The sequence below is a fragment of the Chanodichthys erythropterus genome, chromosome 3, assembly GCF_024489055.1.
Source record: "Chanodichthys erythropterus isolate Z2021 chromosome 3, ASM2448905v1, whole genome shotgun sequence".
Lineage (NCBI taxonomy): Eukaryota > Metazoa > Chordata > Actinopteri > Cypriniformes > Xenocyprididae > Chanodichthys > Chanodichthys erythropterus.
Genome location: NC_090223.1, coordinates 33,733,572 through 33,750,231, shown reverse-complemented (window position 1 = coordinate 33,750,231; position 16,660 = coordinate 33,733,572). Strand labels below are relative to the sequence as shown.

At 38.4% G+C, this 16,660-nt stretch overlaps 1 protein-coding gene across 1 annotated transcript in view; it reads right to left on the bottom strand.

Moving 5' to 3' along the window:
• Positions 1-9,355, bottom strand: part of septin12 (septin 12) — a 72,990-nt gene extending 63,635 nt beyond the window's left edge. Inside the window, exons 1-2 of the mRNA XM_067381892.1 lie at positions 9,097-9,355; positions 394-1,698 (exon numbers count right to left, since the gene is read on the bottom strand). Of these exons, the coding sequence (XP_067237993.1) occupies positions 394-1,698; positions 9,097-9,154 (1,363 nt within the window). The 5' untranslated portion in view covers positions 9,155-9,355. The remainder of the gene's footprint in view (positions 1-393; positions 1,699-9,096) is intronic.
• Positions 9,356-16,660: the final 7,305 nt, after the last annotated feature.

Genomic DNA, 16,660 nt, shown 5'->3' with positions numbered 1-16,660 from the left:
CTTTACTGGGTAGGCAGTGATGACAGGCTCCCCTGAACTGTTATCACCGTTTGCATTCAGCTATTTGTTGATATGCCAGGAATTCCTCCTTTTTGTGTCTTTTTCTTCTCTCCCATCACCCTTTTCTCTACAGTATGTCAGTAAGGTGCGGAAAGACAGCTGTGATGACAGCAGCACTTCAAATAAAGTGCTGCCTTTAGACCCACACAGTTCTGTTTACTTAACTAAATATATTCTTTGCAAATGGCATACCTCCCATTTTAAGTGCATTAAATCAATAAACATGTAGCATAACCACCAGTGGCATTGAACAAGCTCTTCCAGTGAACTTTAACAACCCAATTATTAGCTATTAAGACCCTGAACTGAAATATTAAGAGCACTACATCTCACCTTCAGATCTCTTGAGCTCCTTGTGTTGTACTGCTGGGGAGTCTTTCTTGATGCCATTAGTCAGGGGGATGACCAGACTCGGATCAGACACTGGCACCTTAGTCTCCACTCTGGAGAAAGAGGCGATCCGCTGTAATATGGAACCCACGCTTTCTTTGGCATGGATGTCATCCTGAACGATATCATTGTTGATCTCCATCTCTCCTGATGGGGAAGGTGGGGCAGGGGCCACCTGGACCACTTGGGGCTTAGAGACTACATTGAACTGAGGAGTCTGGGCTGGAGACAGTAGCACAGGAGATTCGCTGATGTTGGGTACTGGGATAGCTCCAGGAGGAGTGATGGGCTCTTTCTTTTCGATGATGTTGTTGTTGTGGGCCAGGGGTAGGTCGGTGCTGTCTAGGCTGCTGATGGATTCAGAGGGACTTGCCAAGACGATGGGACTGTTGGATAACATGTGGAATCTTGGAGGTGGTTTGGGTGCTCCTGGAGATTCCATCTGAGACTTGAAGACCAGGTTGTCAAGGTCAAGAGGGAACTTGTTGAGGCGCACTGGATCTTTAGGTCTGGGAGACTGGTTGTTAAAAGAGGAGTCCCTTGCAAAGGTACTGCTGTTCTGTATATTATTGGGACTTGTGCTCCACTGTGGACTTGTATTGGAGAATCGTGATCCAGGAGAAATCACTCGTCTCATTCCTGCAGTCTCCATCTGGAGGTCCAGAGACGGCATGGAGCCATGGCTAATACCCATGGATTCAGTTGGGATGACCAGAGGACCCTCCAGTTCTGAATGGAACATGTTCCCATGGGAGGAGAACTTCTTCAAGGCAGGGCTGCCTAAACGTTGGGCTTTGAATTCCCCAACACCAACAGGACTTTGAGGAGGGCTTGTGTAGGAGCAGAGTTTAGAAGAGGCCTGGTACTCCAGACTGGAAGAGGAACTATGGAGACTGTCGTTGTCACTTCCTGGACCTGAAGATGAAATGAAGCCATTAGGGTTGAATCTGTTTTGAAAAGAGGCAGCTCGGTTGATCCCGGAGTTGGCATTAATAGTGGGCTTTTCCATTATCCCTCGGTTGAAGGAGAGACTGGACATCATCCTGTTTCTCATAACAGGGCTTTGGGCAGGACTGCAGCTGATACTAATCCTGGAGCGGTAAGGAGGAGACACCTGGTTCCCTGGACTCCTCACTTCATTTGTCTTGTTGAGGATTGCACTTGGGCTGATGGGAGATGTGACAGAAGATGTGGGGGAGAATGTGGGGATCTCATTCACGTCATCAATATCAAAGGATCTCTTCAAAGCTGTATAAGGAAAAAGGACAAAAATTTGATTAATTTTCCATGTTCAATGTTTCAATGTTCAATGAAGACACTCTTGAAGGCTCAATGAATAATAAAAAACACTTGTTAAAAAAAAAAAAAAAAAAAAAAAAAACTGTTATAATTTTTCAGGTAACACATTTCTGAATTTGTGATAATACATCAAAGTTTTGGACTTTAGAAATAGAAATCATAAATCTTCTAGGACAGTCATTTCCTGTTTTTGATTTAAAGAGGCACTAAAACCTTAAAAGGATACACTTCATGGTGAGGGCAGCCTGGAGCTCTGACTGAATGGATGCCAGTCAGACAGATTTTGAAGGGCCAAGCCATAATTACACTGCTGTCTGTGCAATCTTGCTTTGAGGGGGACATAACAACTGTGAACAAATATGCTTTATTCTAGCACCAAGGTTATATTTCATAAGTCTTTAAGACATTGGGACTGGTAGGATAAGGTAGACAAAAATATTTGTACACCGCACAAACATTATTGATGATCTGATTTAATCAAAATCCACATGACTGTGAAGTAAAATTGTGAAGATCTTCATGTCACCCCTGTATCAACTTTAAAAGCATAGTGACATTTGTTCACAATTAAAAGCATGTCCTAAGGAAATGTTAGGTACAAGAAGATAGTGGAAACAGTCTCTTCTGGGGCTGAATGGTAAGTCTACACCTGGAGCATGTAAATTGTAGTGACACTGTATAATCTCCTCATTCTCAGAAGCTGCAACACAAAGCCGAAGGCAAACAGTGCTTTCCGACCTTTTCCCTTTGTGAGAGGCAGTGGCTTTTCCTCCAGTACAAAGGGCCAATTCAAAGACACAGTGTCAGGGGCTGAAGGCTTGGATTACAACAGTCCTTCACCATGACTGAGAATTCCAGTGGCGAACAGCACAAATGTCCTAACAGCTCTGTGGCAGACCCAATTAGAAGTGGCAACTTGAGTATTTCACGTAGACACCATCGTGCCATGTGATGACAATTGGATCTGGCTAGGGTGGGATGCAATGAGGTGCTTGTAATTGCAGACTATCACGGCTTACATGCCATCTTTGGCATATCAAAAACCCTGGTATCATGACAGGATGTCAGAGGCAAAACTTGAGATTTTCAGTCCTCTTCAGGTGCTTCCTTGTATAAACAAGCAGATATCAGTGTGAAGCTATCATAGCATCTCGCCCAGCAGCCCTGATTTTATCTTCGCCCGGCAGGGGGCAGGGCTGGAGCCGAGGCTGCCTGTCTTCCTGTAGGGTATGCTACCAATTAGAGTCAAGAAGACTACAGGCACTAAATGAAATCAGATTTCACGCAGGAACAGCCCCCTCTTTTACAGTGAGGAGACCACAGACCCTTTGTTTCAGCTCACCCATCATCATCCGCACAGCTGTGAAAGTTTAGGCCTAATCGAATTTCAGCAGTAAGTCCCTTGGTAAGGCCGCCTGTGCATTGCTGCTACACAGAATGTCATTCTCCGTAGTACCCCAGAAGTCATTTAATATAAGAAGAACACCGTTAGGGTGCCATTTAATTCAGTGGAGAGGTTAAAGTTGCAGTGTGTACTCTCACAATGGCACTCAAAGTGATCAAGAAGTAAACTTCAGCTTTAATACTTAAGACTACGGACTACAGTTTTGGAAACTGAAAGAAAAGACACAAAGTGAGGGAAGAACATCAAACCAAGGGGCACAGTCTAACAGCTTTTTTTCATTTCTTTTTTTTTTTTACGATGCAGCACATGCAAGTGTAAACTTGTACTACCCTTTGACTGAGATAAAAAGGGGCTGGTATCAGGTAATTACTGGCACCCTGTCAAACACTCAGGAAATAATTACGCTGGCAGCCAAGCGCACCATCTCTGCGCAGTTCAATATTCTTTCTCTCAGCTTTGCTGCAGTTTAATCCTCTCTGTTAACACATGGAGCAGCACAATGCCTGCACAATCTGATAAAAGAGAGGAACCTGAGAATCTCCTTCTCTCTGCTCCCTTTTTCCTCCTGGCTAAGCCCTGTCTCTCCTCTCTTTTGCAGCGTGTTATGGCTCTTTGGGAAACGGGATGGATGTCAATGCCTCCTGTGATGATTATATGCTTCCTGTGGAAGAATTTGTTGACATTCCTTCATTAAGGACATTTTGGGTCCCTTTGTAATTTCCTGTTAACCATGTTCAATACAGCTTGGGAATGTTTGGCCTATGGGTAAAAACTTGGACTCATGGGCTAAACAAACCCATTGATTTCTGAAAAATGACCAAAAGGGATAGTTCAACCAAAATGAAAATTCTGTCACTCCAAACCTTTCAATTTCCATCTGTTTTTGTTCATACAATGAAAGTCAATTTGGTCCAAAACAACACTACACTTCATTGCCGTTTTGCAAATTATCTTTGCTCATTTTTCACAGAAGAAAGACAGTCATAGAGGTGTGAAATGACACGAAGCTGAGTAAATTATAACAAAACTTTCATTTTTCATTGATCTCTTTGTTATCAGCTACAAATAACCCAAAATACCTTGCACTTGCACAGTCAATATATCTCTGACCCTTTCTAAAGGAAGCCATATGCGGAAGAATAAAAGAGACGTTTCCTTATGTGTACTGTGCGTTAACACAAATTCAGGATCATGCAGTTTATGATTTTACAACACTAGCTGCCATGCTACTTTGGACCTTAAGTTTATGGTGTGGGGCTGCAAGACAAACAGAAAAAGACTTGGGGATGACTGAGAAGTAAACAAGAAAGGTGGGGGAGGTCAAGGGGACACCACACAGTCACTGGTAGATGTATATCTACCCATGACATTTCTGTTAATCACATAAATCTAATGTTGATATGCTCCTAATCACTAACAAGCAATATTTCCAGAGTAATAAATGTGGGTTCTTTCTTAAACTGATAGCCCTTTAAGGGAAAGTTTCAGAGATACACCTAGGGAGGGAGAGTATACTGTGATTGGGGGGGGGGGGTTGGCAAGTCTGGGCTTGTTGTGGTTTTCCATCCCCCACCATCACATTCCTCACAGGTATTCTCAGACGACCCTTGAAACACCACCCTAAGCACATAACTCAGACGTTGTTCGGACCACCTCTACTAAGGCACATCTGGAAGCTGAATTCCGAGCTGCCATTTTCAGCATTGCAGCGATGCGAATGAGGCGCTGCATTCACACCCCCCGGGGGGTCTGGAAAAACTTTCACACAGCTACAGATACTATTTAATACACCTTTTTAGCATGACTTGAATTTAGCTCCTCCATCATCCTGACTCAGTATAACCACATGTGCTATTCAACACCAGTGTGCTTTCATTACAATTTCAGATTTGGTATCCAATATTCCAAATGGAAATAAATAGTGGGAATAAAAAAAAAAAAAAAAAATGAACTCATGGCTGATAATGGCATTTGATTGGCTTCAGTTCACATATACTCACTGTGTGGTATCAACTGTCAGGTAATTACATAGAAACATGCCTGAGCCACTTTGTGTTCTCCCAGATTCCTGTGTCTTTCTAATTTTAGCTTGGCAGCTTTTTGTAGAATCTGATCTAAGAGAAATATCTCAAAGACTATATGTACCTCTTCTAAATAATGATCGAAGGGTAAACAAGGGTCAATGAATGCAAGACTCTCATACACATGCTTAGTTTCAAGTAGACCTGTTCCTGGGAATAACAATCAAACCATGGCTGAGCTGAGGTAGAAAGAATCCATGAACTTACTATTTTATTTATTTAACCTCCATTACCTCCATAAACTACCATTTACACCCAAATACTCTAGAAAGATATAGCTATAATCAGTGTTTTGTCAGACAGCCAAATGGCAGATTTAGAAGGTATGTGCACACAGTATGGCATATCTTTGATATGCAGTCAAGGCAAAAAGAGTCTTGTTACTGTAATTGCCCCCAATCTAGCTCAATCATAAATAAAAATCTATGACTGGTCATAAAGAAAAGCTTGGTACCATGCTCTTCATTTAAAAAAAGTAAAGTAAGGAAAACTGAATAAATAAAAGCAAATCATGAAAAACTAATTATAAATATAAATATATATATATATATATATATACATACATATATATATACATGGAATGAACAAGTTGGCGACATTTTGCAACATCTATCTTTTTCCATTCTTCAAGAATGACCTCTTTTAGAGACTGGATGCTGGATGGAGAGTGATGCTCAACTTGTCTCTTCAGAATTCCCCATAGGTGTTCGATTGGATTCAGATCAGGAGCCAATTAATCACTTTCACCCTGTTCTTCTTCAGAAATCCAACAGTGACCTTAGATGTGTTTAGGGTCATTGTCATGTTGGAAAAGTGCATGACGACCAAGGGCATGGAGTGATGGTAGCATCTTCTCTTTCAGTATAGAGCAGTACATCTGCGAATTCATGATGCCATCAATGAAATGCAGCTCCCCGACACCAGCAGCACTCATGCAGCCCCACATAAGGACACTGCCACGACCATGTTTCACTGTAGGCACCATGCATTTTTCTTGTATTCCTCACCTTCGCGAGGCCATACAGTTTTGAAGCCATCAGTTCCAAAAACATTTATCTTAGTCTCATCACTCCAGAGTATAGACTCCCAGTAGTCTTCATCTTTGTCAGCATGGGCCCTGGCAAACTCTGGGTGGGTTTTTTTGTGCCTAGGCTTCAGGAAAGGCTTATTTCGTGGATGGCACCCATGCATGCCATTCCTATGCAGTGTATGCCATATTGTGTCACGGGAAATAGTCACCTTTATGGTGTAAAGAAATTATTTACTTTCTCAGGTCTTGTCACATTTCTCTTCCATGTGGTGCCATTGCTGACAGCATGAAATGGGAAGGGGTTTTAACACCCTTTAATAGTCAACTGTCTGCTGGACACCTGTGTAATGAATAATTAGACTCACTTGTGGATGAATTCTTGTTAAATTAGACATTTGTAGTCTAAAATTTAGCTTTGCACACTATGAAGTCTGTGTATAGGAATAATACAGGGGCTAGCTGAGGTTAGTTTCCACATATTTTGTCTGGCAAGTGGGTAATGTATGGTATAGTGTAAGTTTAAACAACCACTATTTGGACAACTATTTTGTGAACTGGTATTTGCTGAAGCAGAAAGAACATAACATCTCGAAATGACATCAGAAGGTCAAGTGAGTCTTTCCTTAAATGGCACATTTCTAGAGTTGAAGTTCAATGTCAGTTTGAGTGTCATGTTGAGTGATATTATGTACTCAAAAATTCAAAAACCTAACAGCAGTCCATTTTTTTTGTCCAGTATGTTTCAGACACACATACATAGACACGGTACATAGATATTTCACACAGACCTTAAAGCTTAGCCTTCTTTATCCCGTAAGGCTTTACCAGGGCCCCTATATCACCTCAATCTTTATTCTATGACTCCCATAATGCTGTGAGGAATGTATAGGATGAAAAAGCAATGAAAACAACATCTTTAGTTTTATTGTAGACTTCAGTGAATCAGTACCATGATTCAAGAGCATGTGACCCTCGCTCTGCTTGATCAAAAATGTAGCCTCAAGATAAAGCATATGCCATCTCTAATGCGTCAGTCTCAAATTACACAACAGGAAGGTTGAGGCTGTTTTTCTTTTCTCATTTCCACACATTCACATTTACAGGAAATGTATCCGTCATCACTCGCTGAACAGACATCTCTCTGGATCACAAAAGTTCATGCCTTGCCTACAATTAAACTTCTACTGATAAGAAACGGATGACTACTTTTCACAGTCACTCAACCACAAATGGCCATATGAAAGAACCAAGGATCTCGCTATACATCCCACAACATTCCAAGAGGCGTTTTCCTCAGAATGAACGGCGGTTCTGTCTATCTTTCTTCACTCAAGCACATGGCGGCACACTGGTCTCTTGTTCGGAAATGACCCTATTTGCTGGTTTGAAGTGAAGCTGAAAGAATGTAATATCTCTCTTGAGGCATCTTCCATAGGAATCACATGGCCTGGGTATGAATCTGAGAAAATTGTAATGGCCAATACTAAGAACAGTATGCCTTCACATCCATACTGGATGGCAATGATCCCATCTTCTAATTAAATCCAATTTCATCTTGTCTCAAGTCATAGTACTTTTTAAAAGCTTAATAAAAGTTTGGTGCAACTGACAGAAATCAAGGCATGTCAAGTGATTTTGTTTAACGCACTGGCAAAACTTTGAGAACTGTGGTTCTTTTTCAGCTCTGGAAGGAACACACCCAGTGAACATATTTGCTTACTGCTAAGCAAAAGACACCTCAATCTTCACTGTCATGACATGTAATTGCCACGGTCTTCTCAAGAATTAGTTTCTGCTAAATCATCTACCAGACAAACCACTCCGCAACTTTACAGAGGCAGCTAAAACTCTTCCTCAGACAGTATTTAGCTGACAACTGTCTCCACGTAGCACACAAATATAATAATAGAGGGTGCTTTATTCTGAGGGCTTGAACTAATTTGTTTTTCCTCTTCACATCAGCACCTGTCTAAACACTGAGAGAAACTATTGTTCTCCAGTTCCCGCTGTGTCCATCCATGACTGATCTATTGGAAAGGGTGCCTCTCTTCCTGAGAAATGTGTGTCAGATTCAATAGCGGACACGGCTGTGGTGAGGGTTGTGGAGATGGTTCTTGACGCTCCGCAGTGTAAAAAGATGAAAGTTTGGATGCTAAGATAATTACAGCAGAACACCAGTGGAATGTTCAGACACCATGCAGCTGTAACTTGCACCGCATAAAGTTTGAGCTACTTTTGTAGATAGATAGATAGATAGATAGATAACTGTACACTACAGGCATGTTTAAACTAGAAGTTTCACAGCTGCATCTCCTTTTGCAGTAGTACCAAATTGCAATTTTCATAAATAAAGTATGCACTTAATATGATCACTTAAACATCCCCATGATCTAACAATGAAGACTAACCAACCCAGTGAAATCAGTCTAGCAGCTTGCCTCTAATCATCCACGTGTTTAGGGTCTGTATAGACAATGTATGTCTACACTTTGTGCTCTTTACAAAATACTGCTTTATCTAATACCTTTATAAGACATCAAATTAACTTTCGTATTTGTCCCATAATCGAGGGTAAAAAACAAACAAACTTGTATGCCAAAACAAAAGATACTTTTAAAAAGTTCTAAAATACTTTTGAATATTTTTGTATACATTTACATATGCATATTTATTATTAAACCTATATGTACGTGGTGAATTTTTTTTTAATTTATTTTAAAGTTATTTATAAAAAGTTAATAGACTTTTGTTTATTTAAATCTACATTTGCAAAGTTTCCCATAACTCTATAATTCACTTATTAAAATGAATGAACGCGCACACTGACTTACCCTCGAAATCAGACAATATTCCCTCCAGATGGTCATTGACTGAGATATCTGACATCATGACTCCAGTCCAGGGAAAACTTCCAGCCTCAGTTGCACGCAGTCACAAGAAATAAGGAATGCAAACCAGCACAAAACCTCTTAAAATAATTCAAGCCGGCCAAAGTTTATCCGACGATATTTGGGTTTGTGATGCAACAAAAAAAGTTGCGATTTTGGTGGGAGTCGTTTCTCATTTGAGTGCGCAGAGCAGAACGTCAGATTCAATAGACACTCAAAAGCAGACAAACCATCTGATAAACCTCCTCCTCCTCCTCCTCCTCCTCCCTGTGAGTCCTGCCCCCTCGAACAGAGTGGTGGGTAAAGTTTCTCCCCACCTTTCATCCCTCCCTGCGGCTACACCTGGAAAAGGCAAGTAGCCTATGTCCACCTTCGTTTGCTAGCTACTTCTGTTTGTTTGTGTGTGGGGAACATGCGTGCCCTCAAAAGTAGTAGACTGTTCTTTGTCCTTATCTCATCTCATGAGAGATGAGGGAGGGATTCAGTCTAAGTGGATTTCTTGAGAAGCCGATTATTTATCAATGAAACACTTTGTATGTGGAGCAGCAAGGATTTAAGATTTGTAAATGATTCCTTCAGAACGAACGCCACCAATACCACATTTAGGGGAGACCAGCGCATAAGTAAACTGAGAAAAACATGTTTAGGGTAGATTGGGGTTTGCCTGCAGCCAGTGCGGGGTACGTTGTTACTGTGGCGCCTGCAATTAGACGGCCTATGGTAAGTTCTGTAATCAAAATTAAACCGTAAAACAATTATGAATTACAAAAAAGTTCACGAAACAGCAAAAACACAAATACAACACTGAAATATAATTTATATGGCCAAGCAATATCGTAATGAATTGTAGATTTATAATCTCTAATAAAACACATGATGTGACAGCCCAAAACACTCCTGTCCTGACAACAAAGTTGGGTAACATCTAATAGTTGATTCTTACCTGAATTTGTACTGCCCAGAGAAAACACACGTGCTTGGACTGAAAGCCTTGTAGTTGCTGAGATATAACTCTTTGTGAAAACTATATATTAAAGAACAATATACATTTCAATATAAAATAAATGTTTTCTGTTTTAAAGTGTAATTTATTCCTGTGATAGCAAAGCAAAATTTTTATGCCAGTCTTCAGTGTCACATGATCCTTCAGAAATCATTCAGATATGCTGTTTTGGTGCTCAAGTATTATCAGTGTTGAAAACAGTTAATATTGTTGTGGAAATCATGATTTTTTTTTTTTTTTAGGATTCTTTGATGAATAGAATGTTTAAAAGAACATGATTTATTTTATAAAAAGATTGCTTTTGTAACAACGTGAAAGTCTTTTCTGACACTTTTGATCAATTGAATGCATCCTTTATTAATAAAATCTTTTTTTATTTTTAATTTCTTATTCTTACTGACCCAGATCTTTTGAATAGTAATCTATTTCCATAATAAAAAGCTAAAAAATAGATATTTATATCCAATATTCAACATATTTATTTTCATTGTGTGTGTGTATCTATCTATCTATCTATCTATCTATCTATCTATCTATCTATCTATCTATCTATCTATCTATCTATCTATCTATCTATCTATCTATCTATCTATCTATCTCTCTCTCTCTCTCTCTCTCTATATGTATATGTATATATATATATATATATATATATATACATACACACACATACACACACACACACACATATACAGCTCTGGAAAAAATTAAGTGGTCTCTTTTTATTTTTTTCCAGAGCTATTATATATATATATATATATGGGCAATTCCAGCGTTATGGACGTGACATTTGGAGTTAAAACTTGAAATATAAACGCTCAAAGAATGCATTTAATAGTAACATATTGAACCGTCTATTTATATATTCATAATCCCTTACTAAAGGAGTCCAGACATTACAAAAATGTCAGTCTATTCAACTGTTTTATATTTTAGATGAGGGAAATATACAGCGTTACGGACGTGACAAAAAAAGTCACTAAGTTTTGGGTGACAACATATTTTTTAAGAATTCTGTGAATTACATTGCGCAAACCAAAAGTAATACTGCCCACTGAATGAAGAAGGGTTGGCTCTTCACAGAGCATAAAATAATAATTTTATTTCATTTTTCATGTTCGCATTAATGAGGAAAAAACAACGTTACGGATGTGACAGTTTTCCGTTACGGACGTGACCGGTCTGAAAGCGGCACAAAAGACTGGTTTAAAACTGCTTTAAAACTTTCACAGAGACCTCAAGCAAGCATTTAAACCACCAAATACTGAAATCCAGTATGGTAAGACTCCACAATTTATCAACTTTTTACTAAACTTTATACTAATGTAACATTATACTCTGTAGTGCAAAAGGTTATGGATTAGACCTATTTCTCATGTTGACAAGCATGTGCGTTGTTCAAGAATCAATTTAGAGACCATGATTTTCCTTCTTACAGGACTGCTTGCTAAAATACATTGACAAATATTTATGTTTATCATAAAGCAGTTTAAAATCACAGGTTTTCCCCACAGTCAGGTGAACCGATTGCCAATCGCAATCATGTCAGTTTTATGTTTTGTGTATGAATGACCACACGGTTTTTTTCGTCTAGTTTTCAGAGTTTAAAGCGGAGTCTTGAGTCAAAATGATCAAACTTTATTTCAAGTCAAAATTATTGCAATCTTATTATTTTCATTTTGTCAGCTTGATCACGCGGATTGTGATCAATATAGGCTAGGCTATTCATTTTTAACCAACCGGTAACGCAACATCCCAATTCCCGAGGGAAGTGTCCTATGAGACACAATGCTCTTCTATAAGTTGTACTGTTTCATATAGGCCTACCTTTTGATGTTCATATTTCGTTCTCTGGCAAGAGGAAGAGAAGATCGGTTCATGTGCACCTGATCCGCCGCTTACAGGCGCTGCAGTAGCTAATCTGTCACGCGCCGTAGGCTATTAAAGAGCGACATCTATTGTTTAAATTGTTATAAAATCGACTGAATTTGAAAGTTAAACCTTTTTCATATTAAAACTAACAAAGCACAAAGAGTATTGCGATTATTGGATATGTTCTGATATGGTAAGCCTGAAACAGATGATAGCAATATAAAGAAGCAAACTCATAGGATTTAATATGAAGCGTCCGTAACGGTCACGTCCGTAACGCTTATTATGGTTGTTCAGAGCAACGTAGTGAAATGAATTGTTGATCCTAATAAGCATAAACATAATTTAGCTTTGCATATAAAGTTTAAAGTTATTTGCATTTATAATTGTTATATGACATAAACTTAATCTTTAAAAAGTTACGGACGTGACAGAGCACTGAAGCGTCCTGACCTCTTTATTCTAGCTCTTTTAAATTCATCAGGCAGTGCTGTTATGACTAAATGAGTGTATTTATTTCTCAGGCATGTATCCATCTTTCTACACAATGCTTACTGCTAAAATAAAGTTTAAAAAAATGGGGTCTTTGATCCTTTTTTGAAAGCATGAAATATGGTTGGTTGAAAATTTAATTTAAGCATTGTTGCTTACCACATATATTGTGGATAAGCAAGGCAATTTTCTTAAAATTTCTGTTAGAGCACATTGATACAGTATATTACAGACCTAAATGGACAATTTAAAAAGGGTTTTGTTCTTTTGGTTAAAACTTTTTTTTTTCATGGTAAAGATGACCTTTGCGTGGAATTGCCCATATATATATATATATATATATATATATATATATATATATATATATTAATATATATTTTTGTTTTAATGAATGTAAGATATGACTGGTCTAGGCACATTTTGTTTCGAGAGGGGACTTGTATTGTATTAACACATGTATTGACCCCTCTCAGACAGACTCATTGTTCTGTATGTAATTGTTAAGTCCAGAGGGCCATGTTCACTTTAGTGAAATGTATGTTATGTTGTTGTTCTCTAATACATTTTTTTCTGCATTGTAGGCTTATTCCTATTGTGCTTAGAAACTGTTGAGAAAATGAGAAGGGAATCTTAGTAACATGATGTTGCATTTTGTTTGTAATGACACTGACTTGTTTTTTAATATTTAAAATTCCGCCTGAATTCCCATCCAAGAAACTAAATTCTAGCGATGCAATTATACTCTCATGTAGCAGTATAACAATAAGTCTTAGATCAGGAAACGGCTTCAAAAGGTTTAATCCATAGTGAAGCGCCCCTCATCTGAAGGATAACCGAGAATTCCTTTCATCTTCCATGGCCTACTTTGATTTTGGTGCTTATTTTCAAGAGATAGAGGGATTTATTTATATCAGAAACAGGAAATGTGGCAATTAAAAGTGGAAGGAGACTGAAAGAGTGACCATGTGACTGAGTTCCCAGACTCACATTTGAGCGTCCATGCGAAGGAGCCAGACAGTGATCCTGAGTGGCCCTCATTAGCCATTTGGGAGTAGTGTGCTAGGGATTAATGTCATGTAGTCTTTAATATTCAGACAGACAGGTCCTGACTGTAGGCGAAGAGCTTCTGGGCTTTGCTAGAAGATTGAGTCCTTGACCGCGCCGCTAACCACCTTTGTCAAATTGCATGGGTGTCTAAGGGACAACAATTTCTGGAAGTTGAAAAGTGCAATTCTGTGTATTCGTGAGCTGAGCAGAAATGAAAGGGAAGGATTAGACTGTGTGATGTTTGTATTGTCAGCTATTCTCCAACATGTCTAAGAGCACTGAAGTGGTAACGGATTTGTGAGAGTAAAAATAGATTTGGTTTGGTCAGGGAGATCTGAGATACTGCATAGTAAAAACTCAAAGTGTGTATATTATGCCCTCTGAACTGGGGCCTGGTGGCAAAGGACTTTTTAAAGGTGCCCTAGAACCAGTTTTAACAAGATGTAATATAAGTCTAAGGTGTCCCCTGAACATGTCTGTGAAGTTTCAGGTCAAAATACCCCATAGATTTTTTTTATTAATTTTTTTAGCAGCCTATTTTGAGCCATAATTATATATGCACTGATTCAGGCTGCGGCCCCTTTAAATTCTCGTGCTCCCCCGCCCCCGAGCTTGCGACTGCCTTAAATAGCATAAACAAAGTTCACACAGCTAATATAAACCTCAAAATGGATCTTTACAAAGTGTTCGTCATTCATGCTGCATGCATGCATCAATTCCTGTGAGTATAGTGTTTATTTGGATGTTTACATGTGATTCTGAATGAGTTTGAGGCTGTTCTCTGTGGCTAAAGCTAACATTACACACTGTTGGAGAGATTTATAAAGAATGAAGTTGTGTTTATGAATTATACAGCCTGCAAGTGTTGTTTAATAATGAAAATAGCGACGGCTCTTGTCTCCGTGAATACAGTAAGAAACGATGGTAACTTTAACCACATTTAACAGTACATTAGCAACATGCTAATGAAACATTTAGAAAGATAATTTACAAATATCACTAAAAATATCATGCTATTATGGATCATGTCAGTTATTATTGCTCCATCTGCCAGTTATTATTGCTCCAATTGTCCTTGCTTGCTTACCTAGTCTGATGATTCAGCTGTGCACATTCAGACGTTAATACTGGCTGCCCTTGTGTAATGGCTTGAACATGGGCTGGCATATGCAAATACTGGTGTCATACATATTAATGATCCCGACTGTTACGTAACAGTCGGTGTTATGCTGAGATTCGCCTGTTTTTCGGAGGTCTTTTAAACAAATGAGATTTATATAAGAAGGAGGAAACAATGGAGTTTGAGACTCACTGTATGTCATTTCCATGTACTGAACTCTTGTTATTCAACTATGCCGAGGTAAATTCAATTTTCATTCGATGGCACCTTTAACTTCTATGAATGACCGCTTTTTCTGTTCAGTGAAAGTGTAATAACATCCCTAAAAGTTTCTTGAGGTTCCCAGAGTTTAAACAAAAGACCTTTGAAAGTTTTAAACAAATTACTATTAATGTGATATGTGTTTGTGCAAAATATATTAGATCTTTTGTAACAGCCTTTTTTTGCACACATCCGAGTAGTGTTGTCAAAAGTACTGACTGCGATACCAAGATGGTACTGAAATTTTAAAAATGTTACACTATGAGCACTGTTGAGCAGATTAGTAAACACCTCTGATTGGCCATCGTGTTCATGCACTCGTCAGATATGTCTGTGATTGGCTACACTGATCAGCGCTTCAAAAACATGTTGTAAATAAATATCAATGACCGGTCCTCTGATAGCTTTCAAATTCAAACACTTCCGTGTGATTTCAAACGCTATCGTGCGTTGATCATTGTAGCCAATCACAGACATAACCTGTGATAATCATAATCTGTTGAATGCATGAACACAAAGACCAATCAGAGGTGTTTACGAATCCGCTCAACAGTGTCACATTTTTAAAATTTCAGTACCGACTTGGTATCGTGGTCAGTACTTTTGACATCACTACATCTGATTTGAACAGTAAATGTCAGAGAACTAGCAAACACAGCTGCTGCAGCAGTAAATTACTCATAAACTCGCTCAATTTCCTGCACACTGCAATTGACTGAAACGCTTCTCAAAACATTTGGGGAGCATTTAATCCTAGCTCAGAGTTACTTTCCCACACCAAACAAATAAGCTGGAGGTTCTCAAGCATTGTTTCAAAGGTCATGACCAAGATTTTTTAATATTATATATGTCAATGTTAATCCACATGATTTATGTTGTTAAAAAATCATTAAAGCAGATTTTGGTATGGATATGTGAGCAGCGCAGCCTAAATTGTCATGGAATGCAATGAAACAAGCATGAATTATTATTCCAGTCTTCTATGTCACATGATCCTTCAGAAATCTTTCTAAAATGCTGATTTGCGGCTCAAGAAACATTTATTATTATTATCAGTGTTAAAAGGGTTGTGATTATTTATTAATTTTATTTTTTGGAACACCATGATACATTTTTTAGGATTATTTGATGAATAGAAAGTTAAAAAAAAAAAAAAAAAAACTCTCTTGTAATTGCCATTTTTTTGATCAGTTTAATGTAATATTAATTAGAAAAAAGTACTGATTCCAAATTTTTGAACTATACTGTAGCATGTTTCACAATATTCACACTGCCCACATAAGCAGCGTGGTGCTGAGTCTATTTCTGCCATGCGTAGCATGCTGAAATCAGCAGAAAATACTGTGAAAATCCTTTTTGTAAAGCTATTTTTCATTATGATCTTTTGCAATATAGGTTTTTACGACATTGGATAGAATATTGAAATGATTTGGAGTAGTTTGATGCAGGTATGTAGTAACAGGCTCACAACTGTATTAATTCATTAAATGTGACTGAATGCTGATGCTTTCCACAGTTTAGCTCCAGTCTTGTTGTTTGTGTTCTGATCCATTTGCAATAATAATCATTGTAAATGTAAATGCGGTACTTATTCTGATAACCATTTTATAATTTAAAGCAGTTTTGGAACAAAAACAATCACCGTAGTGCATTCAAATCCATTTTAATCTCTCTATAAAGCGACAGCAACAAGCACGGTATCGGTTTGAAAG